The sequence below is a fragment of the Pteronotus mesoamericanus genome, unplaced genomic scaffold, assembly GCF_021234165.1.
Source record: "Pteronotus mesoamericanus isolate MK-2021 breed Mesoamerican mustached bat unplaced genomic scaffold, CSHL_Meso_final contig_220, whole genome shotgun sequence".
NCBI classification, from domain to species: Eukaryota; Metazoa; Chordata; class Mammalia; order Chiroptera; family Mormoopidae; genus Pteronotus; species Pteronotus mesoamericanus.
The window spans coordinates 892,184-909,635 of NW_026555091.1; the positions used below are offsets into that span (position 1 = coordinate 892,184).

The window sequence follows — 17,452 nt, forward strand, 5'->3', positions numbered from 1 at the left end:
GTGAGGATTCAATGAGTGCATATGTATCAAGACTGCCTGGTACATGGGAAACCTTACAGAAATGTCAGCAATTGCTACTGTTTCCCTTCTTCTGGTCTCTCAGAGGCAGCGGCGGGCGGGCGTGTGAGTGAAAGTACTTTAAATTTGAAGTCAATAGATGGGAGCATTAGAGTTAGCCTGTGGCACCTTTTGAACAAGTCACTTAACCTCTCTGTGCCTCGATTTCCACATTTTCAAAGCGAGACCCCTAAAAACGCCCTGCTATCTTGGGGGTTAAAGGATCTGGCTGGTTTGTCCAGATTTTTCCAGCCTTGCCCACGAGGTACCCAAAGCACACCTGTGAGTGCTGCGTTTCTGTGATGGACAGCGACTGCAGTTGGGACCCATGGCAGTGAGAACAGCCCTCTTTCCCGCTCCATCCCCCTGGCCCTGGCGCCTGAGAAGCGGAGCATCCCCATGGCAACAGCGCAGCTGGTCCCTTGATAAGAGGAGCTGGAGCTGAAGCTGGGCAGCAGCAGCTACTGCAGCCAAAGAGGAGCCAGCCCGCTTCAGGGAGGAAGCACGCCCTCCCCACCTCTGCGCTTCTCACCCCGCGCCTGCTCCGACAGGTAAGTGCCTGGGATTTTCACTCTGAGAACTTGGTGGGAAGAGAAACAAGTTTCCAGTAAGTTACAGTTTCTTTGTTGTTGCTGAGCCAAGAAGGCTGCAGAAAGGGGCTGGGAAGGGGGTGGCAGGACACGCTCTCTGAAGCAGGGCTAAGCCGGGGCGAGGTGGGGACCAGAAGCCACTACTTCCCAGTCACTTTCCAAGGGAGGTGGAGTCCTGGGATGTGTAAGAACCAGGGTCCTGGCAAATTAAATTGGAAGTCTCAAGCTAAACACTGGTGCAGCCGCGTACTCACAGAGCCACACACGGAGCCTCAGCTGAAGGCTGAGGAGAGGGTGCTTATCAAAAAAACCTCTCTGCGCCCCACTTCAAGGAAGAGTCCATCAGTCCTGGGGGATACTGCACATGCAGGTCTTCTCCGTGAGCAGGCTAGATTTTAAAACGTGGCTCTTTGACCTGAATTCCACCCTCAGGTTAAAAAAAGATAAGACAAAAAGTATGAAATTTACATAACCAGAGGGTCCTTTTACCAAACACCACATTGGGCCGGTGGATAGAACCTTCTCACCTTTTATTCCATCAAGTAAATCCAGGCCTGATGGCTTTGGGGAAATTCTTTAGAAGGCCGCCCAGCTAAGCTAAGTATTGCCATGCCCCAAGGCCTTGCAGCTGGTTTGGACCTTGCATTGTTCTAATCTCATCATTAGCTTCAGAAAGGCCCGAGGTGGGACAAGGACTTCTTTCAGTTCGGACTCAGCTGTTGTAGTCACAGGAGGAGGCTGAGAGTGCACGGCAGGCACCTCCCATTTCTTCTTGTCGGTGTGCGGGCTGGGGCCTGGGCTGGGAGCTCCGTGCACTGTGCTGTTCATTCTCTCCGCAACCCTAGAAGGGGGCCGCTAATCATCCCATTTTGCAGATGTGGAAACTAAGTTTCCAAGAGGACACACAACTTCCCCAGGTTCACCCAGCTAGAGAATGACACACATAACCCAACATTTGTTTTTACCTCATATTGCCCCCCGCAACACCAAATGCTTATAGTCAGTAAGGAATTTTCTGCCCATGAATTAAGCTGCGTATTCTAATACCCAACCGAGAAGTCTACTCAGTGTGAAGAGAAAGGACAAAATGCCCAGACCAGCTTCGAACCTCAAACTGAACTGACCAATGTTTTTTTAGGGGCAGAAATAGCACCGCTGTCTTCCTGAAATAGTAACGAGCTCTGAGCTCGTGGGGGCAGGCTCCCCCAAGTGTGTTCATAGCCTGTCCTTCTGCAACTGAGTGGGTGGGATTCCCTCCCCAACACCCAGTGCCCTGGACCTTGTAGAACCTGTTTTCAAAAGAGAAAGTGACCTATGTCATTAATAACCCCTCTATACGCAACATCAGTTAATACAGCTCCTCTCTCATTAATATTTGCTTCAAAAGTGTGTCTCTGTGGCAAAAAAAGTTGCTTGTTTGGGTTTTTTTTTTTTTTTTTTTGAAGTGTTAGAAATAGCAAGAGGAAGTTAGTGTCAAGGGTTTAGTGTCGTGGTCCTGAAAACCTCCTCCAACCCGTGAAATGATGTCACTCGGTCTCTTGTACATGCTACACCAGACCACCCACGTTCTCTCAAACAACAACAATGGAAAAAGGAATACAGACCCAGAATGCTTTCTTCTCTCGCTGAGAAATCTGAAACACTCTGAAAACCAAACGGTTTCTGTTGTCGTTCAGTTCAACATAAATGCAGTGGGTAGCAGAACCTGACCAGAAAGGATATGAATCTTTGCATAGATGTCAGTTATGTCCTTTAGTGCCAACACTCGTATGGGCGCCGCAGTGACACCTGTGACTGTGGTCCTCCCAGAGGCCCCTCTGGGGTGCTCATGATACAAATCTCCCGATGTCCACAGCCCGTGGGCCCTGGCTTCTCAGGTGAGCGCAGACAGGCTGATAGGGACAATCACAGGGGCAGTCCACGTCAGCACTGTGTGAGTGTTAACACTCAGAGGCCATGCTGAACCACTGAGTCCCCAGAGAATGTTAAAGGGCCACAGATCTTTGTACTAGAGAACAGTTTTGAAACACCCCCAACCTACAGGCCCAGGGGAGCAGCTATGTAGGTGCTCAGAGCGTTCCCAGTTACAGCGAGCTGCTGAGGGAGATGACGAAACCCTCTCAGGGCAGCGTGACGGCGGCAGCGTCCTCTCGCTGACACTGGGGGTGGAGGCAGTGAAGACAGGAGTCACAGCCGATCAGGATTGGAAGTAGAGACATTCCATTTCCTAAGGCAAGAATTAGACCGCCTCAAACCTTACGATGGCCCAGTCCCACGAGGCACCCTTCTCATGAGGACAGAAATGGGGAGTGGGGAGGGGCCGGGAGTGGGGAGGGGAGGGACCCCAAATCTAAACATCACCTCCCAGCCCCCTGGCCAACAGAGGCGCGCTGGTTCACCACTTTCGTTCTTTCAGTCCCACCGATTTAAAATAGGGCCATTTCCCCACAGCCACCAGGTGCTGTCCGGGAAGGAAGCAGGTGTCGGGTTTGTGACCAGTCACTGGACCTCTGCCACTTGCACAGTTCATCTCCCAAGGGCGGGCTCTTCTCCCTCTCAAGTCCAGCACAGGGACAATAGTTTTGCTCAAGCGAAGGCTGACCATTCTGTGGTCCCACATCTAGATGAAAGCAGAAGATTCAATACGTCTATGGAGTTTTTCAGTTATACACCTAGTCTTCATTAACCGGCGGTTTAGTTGGGTATTGACAATGTTACGTAACAACGGTTGCCTACAATATGCAAAGCACGAAGCTATCCTATCTAATCTTTAGAGTAACTCTACAGAATAGACACGATTATGTCTATGTTACAGATAAGGAACCTGAGGGTGAGAATGGGGTGGGGGGCAGAAGAGGACGTGTCCCTGGGTGCCAGTCGGCACTCGCAAAAGTGCCCGCTTTTGCAAATTCTATGAGAGCAACGGTAGCTTGTCAGGAGAGACGGCATAAATCATGGCATTGCACGTGCGTTCCACTTACCCTCGCTATGCCATTCTGGCTTAGCTACTTCATCAAAGTCATTTGGCTTTTTAGTTAAAAGAGCTGATTTACTCTATATCTGTTTGACTTAAAAACTCAGGTTTAAATTAAATAACCATCTACTGAGCACCGATGAGCAGCCACGTGATTTAAGTACAAAGATCAGCTCAGCTTGGGTTGCGGAGAAGGAGGGGGTATTATTGTGAGGCAGGACGCAGAGCCTCTGGAAGGAGTCCCGGCTGCAAACGAGACTCCGAGACTCCGACGCAAAGTGTGTAACTAATGGAAGGTCATTTTAACCCCTTTGAGCCCCCATTTCTTCTTCTGGAGAATGAACCTTTTGACCAGGTTCTCCCCATAGGGTGATTTCCAGCACAAAGTCTATAACAGGGCCATTGTCATTCTGCCCATAGAAAAGGCAGGTTGGGTATGTAGATGCACAAGCCACAGCCCAGGCTGCCACTTTACCTCTAGCCCTCAGCGCTGAGCCCTCCCATCCTGAGAGGTGGTCCACAGCTCTCCTCTGCAGGCAAGCAGGTGGGGGCTGCCCCCAAGGTGACAGCATGCTTCTTTACGGTCCCAGGGAGTTGGAAGTCTCTATACAAACACTAAAGACAACGGTCTAAATTGATTTCTGCTGAGGTCACTCAGTGTAATCAGTCTGCACCAAGTGGCACTAAAAGCCACTCGAGTAATCCCTTAATGGTTCCATCTGCTACGCAATGATCTCAGCCTGCAGGGGGAGAGGCCCTCCAGGGTCCTGAGAAAATCAGCTTATTCCTCGTAAGACAACAGAGTTGAACTAATTCTTTGAGCTGGGAATGGTACACAGCTGGCCCGTGTGTTCCCCTGCATGCCAGGGATCTAGGAGCCTCAAGAGAAGAGGACCCGTGGGTCATGTTAATCTTGTTCCTCTCCTGCATTCTTGCTATGGTAGGACAAGAGTGATAAATTATCTGAAAGAAATTCAAGAGACAGAATCTAGGTAGATCATAATGAAGGTTTCCTATAAATCTCAACTAATGCATTTCTCACTCAGACCTGACACGTATCCATTCTGGGTTTCCACTTCTCTTGGGCAATACCTACAACTAATAGTTCTGGAAAGTTCGATGGGTTTGTGGTTTAGGAAAGATGGGGGTAAAGAGGGGAGGGGAACAGACTCACTCTAATGTCAGGAATCTCTAGGGAAAAAATAATAAAGATCTATTTCAAGACCAAGATTTTTTTCCTACCACCTCTCTACCACCATCATAGCCTGGATAGCGGGGAAGTCTCATTACTTTATAGTTACAGGATGTAATGGTTGAAAACCAGAAGCCTTGTTCAATTAGGGCTCAGAAAACTCACTCTATTTTTAAGAGACTTGAGTGTCTAACAGAAATCTGCAGGAATGGATTTGGGTCCAAGTGCGGCTATTTAATAGACGTGTGATTAAACAAATTAATTTGATTTTCTGAGCCTTAGTTCCCCGAGCTGTGAAGCAGCCACAATCTTACTTTGCAAAACTCAACAGAGAAAATATAGGTAAGGTTTAATCAATATTTTCTGTAACTCTCAGCTAACTCGTTTCTAATTCAGACTTCACAAGTGTTCATTCTGATGCTCCCACAGTGCATCTGAGAGAGGGCATACTGGGTATTTGCTATATGACAGTTACCCATAAATCCATGTGCATGTGTGTATGAGAGATTTGTTCATTGTATTGATAGCTTAAATCTTACATTAGAGCTTCTAGTAGCTAAGTAGAAGGGGAAGACTTGGAGAATGTGATTGAGTTGGGAACATACTAAGTGCTCAGTAAATACACTGAACAAGTGAATGAATGAAAAGAATACACGCTAACAGATTTGCACCTTATACCTCTGTAGGGCTGCGGAAGAAATACATACACCAGCCCTCCTTCGACGATGTCCACTGAGCAGATGCAGCCACTGGAGCTCTCAGAAGACAGGCTGGACCAGCTTGACCCTCGTTGCAGCCCCTTAGGTCAGTGCTGCAGCGGGGATGTTGGTGGTGGACGTCAGAACAGAGGGTCTCTGCCATTTAGTTGCAGGCCAGTCAGAGGGAGGCCCCCTGAACCCAACAGCGTGTGCCTTCTGGTGAGCGCCAACGCCAGATGGACGGACAAATAGCCATGGGTTCGTGGGGTCTGCCATGTAAATATTAGCTGAAGCACCGGGGAGAAGTTCATTAGAGAGAAAGGCATTGTTATCTTTTGGGGGGTCTGAAAGAGTTCCAGGCAGAGCGTTTTTGAGGCAATAAATGGAATGTGGCAGCGGAGCTCGTTTCCAGTGGTTCCCGGCACACTTACGCCCCGTGTGCAGCGCCAATAAAATATTTCAAATATCTCTCTTTGCCTATCAAGACAGAATTTTAAATAGCCTTTTTCTGCTTTATTGCCAATCTGTTTCCTTTCTAGAACTGACTTTTTGCATAACCTTTGTAATGAAAATACCAGAAACATCTCCGCCTCTACCCATTTCTAAAAATGAGACACTCAGACTTTTGATGGATGGGCCTTTTGCATATTCATAGCCTTTGTTTATGCCTCGCCTGGTTATGGCTTCCCCCCCCAACCCTTTCCCCATTTGCCATCAGATATTTTATGTCAAGATTTCTCCAAAAATGGGGAAATGTGTAATTGAAGTAAAAGTCAGAATTGAAGCAAATGTCTTGGTCTCTGTACTGGGGACTGTGTCACAGCCTGGGGGAAGCGGTGACCCACGACTAGTCTCTGTCCAGCCTGCACCTTCAGAGACCCCACAGCAGGGCACCACCCATCCTGAGCAACCTTCCTCCATGCGACAAAGGCCTGTGGTGTGTATAAAGTGGGGGAATTAACTGCACTGCATGGAACAAATCTTGAAAGTTGCCTTCCAGCCAGGCATACGTAGATTTGTAATCCCAAGAGCCTGGAGTTCACCCTGATGCCCCTGCCCACCAGCAAGGTACCCCTCAGCCTTCCATCCGGCCTTCTGGCGAACCCAGGCGCTGACGGATCAAAAAAGGGGCTGGTCCATTGCACACACTAGAATGATTTGAGATCACCTCGTACATGAGTAGTACCCAATAAAGTTCCCCTTTCATATAGCGTTGTACGATCTCAATTAATGTCTATTAAATCGAAATGATTGGAATTAAGTTTTTGTCGGTGAAAGGAAATGTTTATTACTATTAAATTGGCTGAAGAGAATGATGCTATTTGATTTCTTCGTTATGTATTGTCATCTTTTGATGATGCAGCCATAATGATGTGTGGTTGTTAAATATTTCTGATGGTAGGCTCCCCTTGTATGCTGAGTTTTCTAAGACAAAGCATCAGCCAGCTATGAAGCCCCACAGACCATAAGTAAGTTGAAATCAGAGACCATTTCTTACTTGTCATTTCAGTCCTTTTCTAGTTCAGGGCCTGGCTTAATCATTATCTGTTGAATAAATAAACGAAGAATGACACCAGTTATGTCTAGATCCACAAAACTAAAATGAAAATGTTTGATAAATTTAATTGTCAATGTTTGAAAGAAATTGACCTGAATATTTTCAAAAAGTAGAAATAAAAAGAGAGAGGAAGAAAAGAAGGGAGAGAAGGTGGGCGGGAGGGACAGAAGTTGAAAAGGTCCAGTTAATCTCTCAATTTCCCCCAATTCATTCATAGTTGTAGATCTAACCAGACTCTATCCAGGCAATAGTGAGTTCCCAGAGAAGACAAGTAGGTGCGTTGCCTGGTCGCTTCTTTGAATCCTAACAGAACAGATTCTTATATATAACGTGTTTGAGTCCATTTGTTCAAGCATGCATTCAGCAAATAGTTATTCATTGTTGCTGAGGAGATAAAACACAAGGTACCTGTAATCGAAGAGGGCAAAGAAGGCTGACGCAGTAATAATAACTAGATCATCCTTCATCTGTGTCACAAGAGCAAAAATGCTGCGGGTACTTAGAAAATGAGAATGGACCCCCAGAGCTGTGGTCAGTATGGAAGGGCTTATGGGTATCCGAGGCTTTTCTCTGAGCCTAGTGAAACATGTTGGGGGTGGGCAACGGCCGGAGAGAACATTTGTAGAGGATCTGAAATATATCTAATGTGTCAAGTACTTTACCAACACTTTGTCAACTTTAGTTCTGTCTCTCTCTGTCTCTCATACACACGCGCACACACACATGTGCACACCTACTGACTCACTATTATCACCCCTTTAAAAACTGAGAGAATATTAAAGTTTCTAGAAACTAAGGCCCAGTTCTCACAACTAGCATGTAACAGCAGGATTTAAACTCATATAGATCCTACTCTATCTCCTCAGCTCAACATGCATGTATTGGAAGAAGCAATTAAGAATAAAATTACAAAAGAGGTATAATCCTTAATCTTTAAGAAGGCTCTTGGACAAATGGGAGACTTGCAAAGCCAGGGAAGTGAAAAGACCAACCTGAAGGCCACGTGTGAGTCAGCAGTGTGACTTCGCTGGCCAGAGAGCACTGGATACCCTGCCGCAAGACTCAGGAGGGCATAAGCTTCCTACCAGTCCTGCGGGTCTCCAGAGGAAGCAACCTGAGAGCAAAGGAAATTGAGAAGGAGCAGTTAGCCCAGAGAACCTGTTCTTCCAAAGTTTCTCTTTGCCTTGATTACCCATCCCATTTCAGCCCTCTTATTTGGAGTGTTACAGAATTCTAGTGTTCCGTGTTATTATATATATTCATGCAAAGCCACTGAAGGTCCCTGTGGTAGAAGCCACAGTAAAGAAATACTTAATTTTTTCAGGCCAGTGACTTCCGGTCCCTCCATCAGGTGGAACTAGAAACTGACCGGTTTTTGACCAGACCCTTACTCATGTCATGTTCTTTCTCCCTTTGCCTCCTGTCAAAATCAGATGACCTCTCCGACCAATTCATTAAGGACTGTGAGCTCAAAAAGAAGCCAAGAAAGGGAAAAAATGTGCAGGTTGCCCTGAACATTGAGTCAGACCAAAAAAAGCCAAGGAGGAAAGACACGCCGGCACTGCACATCCCGCCTTTTATACCAGGTGAGGACCACGAGGTCGGCTTGTACACCTGCAAAGGCGGCCTGTTAGCCGCTACATCACATCGGTCCTACATTTTTTTTCTTAAAAAATGTGGGTGTTTTTTAATCATTGGTACCATTTCCCCATCTGTCTTAGTCACCATTCGGCCAGCTGCTGTGACAAACACATTCTAAAATATTAGTGGGTGACACAGTACGAGTTTATTTTTCACTCACCAATAGTGGAAGCTGGGGGGCGGGAGGCAGGCTGTGCTCCAAATGGTCACTCAGGGACTCGGCTCGTGGCGGCTGAAACATCACCAGCCCACGGCTTCCAAGGCCGCTGCGCACGTCGGCGCCGTCAGCACCCTGCAGGCACGGGGCACTCGGTGGGGGACAGGCGGGCCTGCAGGGGCTCACATTGCTTCCTCCTGCCACCGGCCTCGCCTGCCACGAGGGAGGCCGAGGAATGCAGCCCAGCTCTGTGTCCAGGAGCAAAGCAAAACAGTCTGGTGAACAGCTAGCGTGTCCCCACAGCAGCCTTGCACGTGACACGTGACACGCTCTTGTTCCCAAATGTTTTGTCTTTTTTCCTTTTCTCCCTCACACCAGGCCACTTATTGAAGGCCCTCTCTCTTCACAGCCCATTCGAAGGGGTGCAAAGCAAAAGAACACAGAGTGTTCTGGGAAGGACCAGTGTTACCCCAATAAATTTAATTTTAGACAAACAACAAAGGCACTGAAATAAGCAGTGAGAAGTAACAGCAGACTGGACACCCTTGGCTAAGGGCCGGGGAGCTCAGTCTGGGCAGTGAACTGTGGAAGGGTTATGGAGGAGGCTATTTTCAGAGAATTTACAAATGATGGGGGAAAATGTCCCATATAGGAGGGAGGTGAGAAGGCAGGTGGGGGGAGGTACAGAACTAACTAAGTCATCGAAGAGCTGCGCACGTGGCTTGCAGAGCAGCAAATAACCTGTCTCTCTGACGGGGGAGGCAGCCAGCCCTGGGCTGCGCTCCCGCCGTGGACGCCTGAGAGCTGTGTTCCTGGGGGACCCTCCCTTGCCTCGCTTTCTTCCGACGTGAGATGGTGAGAGTAACATTACATTCCAATCAGGCACGTAAAACCCTTCGCATAGACATTCTCTAGTGGCGCCTCAGTGGATACTAATTCTTAGAAAGAGAATGCTTTTATGAGAATCAATTTGAAAGAATTCAGCGGCAGCCATCGCCAGGTGTATGTGCAAAGACGGGCGCGCAGACCGTGGCTGTGAGGACGCATGTATTTGACCCTGTTTCTCCCTCTGGTCCCCCAACTACACAGGTGTGCTCTCAGAACAGTTAATTAAAAGATACGAGGTCCAAGAGAGACATCCAAAGGGCAAAATGAGTCCAGCCCTTCATAACACTGACCTGGAACAGAAAAAGCCAAGGAGAAAAGACACACCTGCCCTGCACGCGTCCCCCTGGGCAGCAGGTAAAAAGCGCTGGTGCAGGCCATTTGCAGGGGGCGATGGGAACAGGTCAAGAGCCTTACCATCTGGAGGAGCCACGGGCACGGCCTTTGTCCTGCCCGGCAATCTGTGTTGTCAGAAGTGCTCTGGGGAGGAGCAGCCTCTACTGCTGCTGCCTTTCAGGTTCACCCTCATTGGCGGCGCCCCCAGGGCTGAACTGTAGATGAGGGACAGTGGGAGCATTCCTCACACTTCAGCAAAACCGGCCAGACTCACTGATCCAATGAAAGAGAAAAGTCAGCGGGTCTTTGAGAAGGGGTGAGATACCCTCCTCCCCAGTCTCCCCTGGACCATGCGTTCCATAGCTGGGGCTGAGTCTCCCCAGACACCGGACACATCGGCCAAATCCTCAGAACAGAAGAAGGAGAGAGGAAGAGGGAGAGGAAGAGAGGTGCAGAGATAATAGTAGCTGTCTTAATATGTGTCAAAGCAAGCCAAAAAAGCTTGCTGAACATTGTTCAAAACCCCAGGCTAGAGGGCAGCCACACTGTACTGTAGATGTACAGTACAGTCTTGTCCCTGAAAATTGTATGTGCGAATTGGGGGGGTAAGACATGTATATTCATGATTAGAGTATAGGACACTCTGTGTGTGTGTGTGTGTGTGTGTGTGTGTGTGTGTGAGAGAGAGAGAGAGAGAGAGAGAGAGTTCTACATAGATATTTGGGGCAGGGCGGTAGAAGATGGAATTTTTAAAATCAACTGAATAACAATAAAGTAGCTATTATCTCCCTTTACAGAGAAAGAAACTGATAGATTTTTTAAGTGACTTAGCCACTTTGAAGTCTTCTGTGGATGAAGTTGATGGATCGATGGCTGATTTAACGATTAGATTGGTGATGGGTTAATTAGATAATAGATGAATGGATCTAATTATGCTCAAAAACCAAGCACCGGGGGTTCTAGCCCAGGCCTGTCTCACCCGAGGGCAGCATCCCGTTGTGCCACGTTACTGCAGCAGCCTGACCAGTTCTGCATTAGACGCGCACATGCAGGTACCGGGACTTCTAGCATCATAGCAACCCCAAGGACCACTTTGGCGAGGAGATGAGCTGGGTTGTTATTGCAAAACCACCTTGCCCCATTATTTCATTTGATAAAGAAAATTATGGAAAGACAGCACAGGACAAGACATCATGTGAAAGCTGTCAGGGGGGCGCACAGCGCCACCAACTTCTGAGGCGCTGACCAGGCCGGGAGCCACGGAGCACGTGAGGTGCTTCCCTGCAGAAACGAGTGAGGGACCAACGGGGAGGGTCCGAACCTGCCTCGGCCCTGCTCGTCATTGGTTGCATGCGTTCCTCCCTACCCTGAGCCTCCAACCCATCACCTGTGTCCCCCAGGCTCTGCCTCTGTCCAGCTTCCAGTCACCTTTCAAGGCTCAGGCAATGCAAAGTCTCTGCTAAGAGCCCTGTTCAAGTCCAAAATGACCCTTTCCTACTCTGAACTAGCTCTAAATCAGACATGGGCAGGCAAACACCAAGACTTTGTCACCTCTTTGTTCTTACTGTGCCTGTGGCTATTGCTGTAGCTGTTATTTCAATTGACTTAGATCAGTGGCTTGTTTGGTGGATTCAGGGGAACTGGCTGTGATTGCCCTCAGTTGCTGGCCTTGACCTGGGTGTCTGGTTCAGTCCCTTCTGCAGAGCGATGCTCAATAAGTATTTGGGTTTTTAAAATATATTCTATTTGGAAATCACAATTCTGTAGTTCCAAGTTCTCCATTAGGACTTGTATTATTTTCTACCCATTCTTGTATTTATGTTTATTGAAGCTCTTCTGGGGGAGACTGGGTGCAGGGCGCACCCTAGTACACAGCGCTGGATGTGGGCTTTGGGGTCAGGAAGGTCTAGGTTTGGTCTCTGGCTCTGCTCTGTTCTAGCTTTGTGACCCTGGGTGACTAACACTAACCCTAAGAGCCTCCTGTGCTTTGCCCGCCTCTGACAGGAGGACCATCAAACCTGTCCCCTCAGAGTGTTAACACAATTAAATGAAGCAGAGAAAACACTTAGCACAGCCCCTGGCTCATTAAAAGACTCAGTAAACATTAGCTTCCCTTCATTCTCTGCTCAACCTTATATCCATTTTTTTTAAGATTTTATTTATTTTTAGGGGGGGGGGGGGAAGAAAGACAGAAAGGGAGAGAAACATCGATGTGTGAGAGAGCCATTGATGAGTTGCCTCTCGCACACCCCAAACTGGGAACCTGGCCCGCAACCCAGACATGTGCCCTGACTGGGAATTGAACCAGCAACCTTTCGGTTTGCAGACAGGAGCTCAGTCCACTGAGCCTCACCAACTAGGGCTCAACCTTATATTCTTTGAGATAAGTCAAGCCAATTCCCAAGGTGAGAATTTCCTTAGCTGCCATGTTTTACCTCTCCATGTAAACATAAGATTCAAGGAAATTCCTAAACTGTTGAGCCCTGTTTATCTGGCAATGGAAGTGGCCTACATCCTAATTGTTAACATCATAAGGGAACAGCTTCTGACTGAATAAAAAATGTTTATCAAACAGTGCAAAGCACACAGAGCTGGAGAGGGGATTGCATATCCAGAGACTCGGTACACGTCAGGAAATTCCTTGACTCAGCCACTCTCCGTGTTGTATTTGCAATTACGGATAGTGTTCCATGACTCTAGCTGTTATTAGCATATTAGCTGAAGCACTTTATTTTTGAAGAGGCTTTTAGTATCTAAAGATTTGGCAGTAATCAAAATGCTAGTTAAGCTGATAAGGATGGAGCCTTCAGCAGATGTTCAGAGAGACTTGTGGTTCCAACAGGGTGTTGAGAGGAACTCACAAACAAATGCACTCCGGAGATGTCTCCTCTCATTAGCCCTTGGCAAGTGAGGGCTGGACAAGGATTTGCTCTGTTCTAAATCTCTGGCTAACCACCGTCATTCCCCTCAGTTAATGAGCTTATTTGATGGGTTCCAACTGCCCCGAGGAGTCGTCTCTGGCTTCATCACCAACCCGAGGTTTTGCTCCCGACTTGGCCCCCAGTCGCCAGGGGCTCCCGCCTTGCTGACTGCGTAGGGGCCCCCTGCCACAGTGGCGGGGAGCATCAGGCTGTGGTTGGTGAAATCTGAGTAGCTGAGATCTACTCAAGGAAAATGAAGTCTTTAGTTGCAACCTTCAGCAGAAGGAACCTGGGAAAGTAAAGAATAATGAGGCCAGAGTCATTGAAAAGAAGCCTTTTGGAAAACTGGATCTTGAGCTACGAACCTTCGGAGATCAAAGCTCAATACTGTACTTGTAGAAAGAAGACTGACACACCCTTTGAAAGCGATGCCTCTCCCGTCCTGCTGGGAATAGCATTCTCTCTGATGTGACTTACCAGGACAGGTAGGGTCTGACTCTGGCTCCCATGAGGCAGAGGCACATATCTGGAATGCAGGCGGCAGCTTTAGACGGTGCTCCCAGTGGGCCCACAGCCTGAGACAGTTTGCTGTAAGGCTAGACAACCCTTAGAGACCTTGGGCTGACAGCTTTGGCCTTAAAAACACAGCCAGTTCTAGCAAGCATCCAAGTTTCCCAAGTTCTCCTACACAGAGACTGGAAGGAAAGGAAGTGTGACATTGTCTAAATCCCTACTGTATGCCAAGTCCCATGCTGGATGTTGAAATGCCTTGCCAGAACCTCACCATTCAGTGGGTAAGGCAGACGTATTGTCCAGTGATGCCTACATCACAAAAGTGATTTAATGGAGCTTCAAGTCAGGTGTGGCTGACGCCTAAAAGAATGTTGGCCTAAATCTATCAGGCTGGTGGCATCATCACCCTGTGAGAAATACAAATTCCTTTATGTCTGGTTGAATGACCACCAAAGACAAAGCTTTCTGGCTCTAGGACAGTCCTTCAGTGACAAATCTCTGCTTCCCACAGGACAGCATGGGAACCAGGCGTGGGTTAAACCAGAAAGACAATGGTTGGCAAACCTTGTTCATTCTCAACTCATCAAAGCCGACAATAGCGAGCTTCAAGAATAAGAAGGCAGTGATTCCACATAGACGCTACTGACAGAAGCCTCCTTCTAAGCCATGATAGTCATAAAATCAAGATTTCTATGAACTACCATCTATTTCCCATTATAAGATGAATGCTTAGCTCTACAAATACTAATACTAGTTCACTTTTCTCATGCAATTATCTCCCGTGTCCCTGTGGAAGGCCTAGCTCGCTCTGGGAAGGGCTGACTTTGATGGCTGCCCTCGATTTCAACGGGGAGGAGCCTTCCCTGAAATCCCAAGATGCTCGTGTGACTAGATGTCCAGGACACTCAAAACGATCAGAAGGTTGACTGAGATCTGGGGATTTTAAGGCTCCTGCCGTTTTTAAGTTAACCCCAATTTTGGCTTCACGTGAAGCAATATCAAGCAAGGTAAGAAAGAAAGTTTGCAGGCTCAGTCAACATAGCCAGCTCTGTGTTCTCCTACCAAAACAGCCCTAGTGCCAACTAAAAACCCAGACCTCCACACAGCTGGTGCGAAAGATCTCCCCCGCTGTGTTTCATAAGTGATTTACACCAAAGACTTAGTTTCAGCTAGACTCTTGAAACCGTTTTCTCCTCCAATAAATATCAGTTAATTGGTAAAGACCCCATACAAACAAACTAGGAACTGAATCAAACGAGTAGTCATTAAGATCAACGCATAGTTTTCATTAATTTGCCGCTACTGAATGACTCCCAGCGTTTGCAGAAAGGCCTCTTGTGGTGTGCAGCTTTCCTCCCCGAAGTGCAGATCTTTATGAAGTGCTTCATGAACGGAACGGTTTCTAATTAGGGGGGGAGGGGTGCAACACAGCGGTGGGCAACAGCGGGAAACAGAACTGGCCGGCTGGGGCACGGCAAAGTCATTTTGGGGGGCGGGGGGTGCTGGCCTAAAATTACAGCTTCCTTTGTCTTTTTGTTAAAATGACCCCATTTCACAATTCACAGAATGAACGCAACCACCCAGACTTCCTTGGATGGTCTTTTCTGGGCCTATCCTTCCAGAAAATTTTGCTCAGTCTTCAGAATTTCACAGATCAGTTAAATTTTTGAACAAAATACTATGGAGCCCACTCTAGGGATGGAGAGAAACTTTGAATTTTGCCTAGTAAGGATGCTAAGAAACAAACTATCTAACATCCCTAAAATTTCATGAAAGAAAAGATAGTTGAATACCCCAAAGAAAGAAAAGTGTCAACTTGAAATAAAGAATAGCTTTTTTATATTGGAGCCACATCGCTGTATGAAAACTCACTACACATTCCTTCCTTTCTTATTTTGCTCTAAACTGTGCAAACCTTACTATTGACTAATACCTGCATTTAGGAATGGCATGTTCAGAGCCTAAGCTCAGTGTTTTCCCCAGATGTGTTCAAGTTTGACTTGGTGAGGCTTACCAGCTCTTTTGAAAAGGAAAATAAATTAGCCAACGGTGACAGGAGAGGAAAAGCGGACTCTCAGTGGCTCCCCGGTGCAGCTCTGTGCTGAGCATTGTGATATACTTCTTAACTAATTGTCAAAATTACCCCTTACGTAAGTACCCCTGCCCTTATTTTCCATAACAGAAAATTGAGACATGAAGGTGTTAACTGACAAAACACATATCGAGAGGCAGAATGAGAGTCCAAGTCATTTGGACTCTCAAATCCGTGTGCTTCCCACCCTGCGGCGCCGCAAACAAAAACACAGGAGATGTGGAGAAGAGGGGGAAGTTTACCTCTTACCCCTAGGTTGAGCTCCCCCCCTAACCAGAGTGGGTGTCCTCATTGAGCCACAGCCCCTCTGGGGAGGCCGGGTGAGGCCGCCCAGCTCCCTCTCGCTCTTGGTTGACACCTGAGCTTTGCAGATGCAGGAAGCTTTCTGGGTCATCCTCCTCCTCTGTGCTGCATCCGGGCTGAAGGGCTTTCATCAGAGGCACCTCATTACAGGTCTGTGCTTGTTTTGCAGGTGTGACTCTGCTCAGAGAGGAGACACCCAAAGTGATCACAGAAGATGACGAAAAGGACGGTGACAAGATATCTATCTAAAGATACTTCCCCCGAGACCACTCGCAAATAGGTTAGATGGGTTCCCTTGGGTGACCTAGAAAAGAATAGACTTTTCTGCTCTCAATTTGTCATAGTCTGCCTTGAAGATCCAGGCACCGTTTCCCCAGAGGACACGCTAGAGAAGACTGCCAATCATCTCTTTGCCTCTCTCTTCTTTCCTGAATCTGGTTTCTGTCCTCATCTCTTGAATTTTCATTTTCATGTGCAGCGGGAAGGAAGCAGGTCCTCATCCTAAATTACGAGGTACCAGGGAAAGCTCTAGTGTTAGGCTTCCGCATCTTCTGGATCAATTCCTGGAGCAAGAACACAGAGACCGTGGGCATCCTTCATTTCTTGGCTTACACTCTGGGGTGGGACTTGACTTAACATCATCCAAACAAAAATTCAAGCAGGGGCTCCCTTCTGGTTGCCAGTTAGAGAGGTGAGAAGGTGTGGGTTCTAACTCTCTGATTGCCTTGGAGAACATAGTCTTTTATCTCTTTCATCCTTTCTCAAGAGTCCAAGTGTCTATGGTGACATTCCTAAGATCCTTGTGACTGATACCCAAAAGTGGCTCTGTGAGCGGGGCGAGTCCCCTCAGCCAGTTCTACCTGGGTTGAAATTACCGAAGAAAGAGAGTGCTGTCTATCTGGGAAGCTTAGCGATTCATCCTATTTGTCTTTACTTTAAAAACCATCTCTTATCCATGTCGTTCTGGAGTTTGGGAGATGTGTCACAAGTGAACCGTTACTAATGATAGGTAAAATACCAGTGCTTGCAATGCATTGCCTTTGAAAAAACTAATTAAGGTCATTGGGAGGCCATTCGTATATTTTTCGCATTCTCATTTGTATCGACCCCAAAATGCATTCTTGGGTGGGTGGGAAAGGTGGGGTATTCGTGATGCAGCCCCTGCCCCAGCCTGCAGTGTGCGGGTGCTGTGGGAAGGCTTTGCACGAGGGCCTCACCCACCAGGTGAAAGACCAAGTTCAAAGGTAGAAAGGTGGGTATTTGAACAGATCCTGCCTAAAAGTGATCACTTTGTAAACACCCTGGCTCTAGCTGTTTGGTAATCCCTTCTGCCTTTTTCTGTCTTTCTCACACATGTGGGAAAGACACGGGATCCTACTGGTAATAAAAATGCTTCTCACCTCATCTCTATGTCCTGGTGCATTTGTGCTAAAAAATACTCCCTGTACTCAAAATTATAAAAAGAGGTTGCAGAAGAGATTTGCAGAATTGTTTTGTTTGTTTTCAACTCACAGAGGTTTAAACATGTTTGAATA

The 17,452-nt window shown here is 47.4% G+C and overlaps 1 protein-coding gene across 1 annotated transcript; it reads left to right on the forward strand.

Annotated features, from left to right (window-relative positions):
• The first annotated feature begins 481 nt into the window (after nucleotides 1–481).
• Nucleotides 482–16,767, forward strand: PPP1R17 (protein phosphatase 1 regulatory subunit 17). Its single transcript, XM_054571264.1, has 5 exons — nucleotides 482–608; nucleotides 5,500–5,617; nucleotides 8,503–8,655; nucleotides 9,957–10,109; nucleotides 16,087–16,767. The coding sequence occupies exons 2-5, from the start codon at nucleotides 5,539–5,541 to the stop codon at nucleotides 16,164–16,166; spliced, it is 465 nt and encodes a 154-aa protein (XP_054427239.1). The 5' UTR covers nucleotides 482–608; nucleotides 5,500–5,538; the 3' UTR covers nucleotides 16,167–16,767.
• The last annotated feature ends 685 nt before the right edge of the window (nucleotides 16,768–17,452 follow it).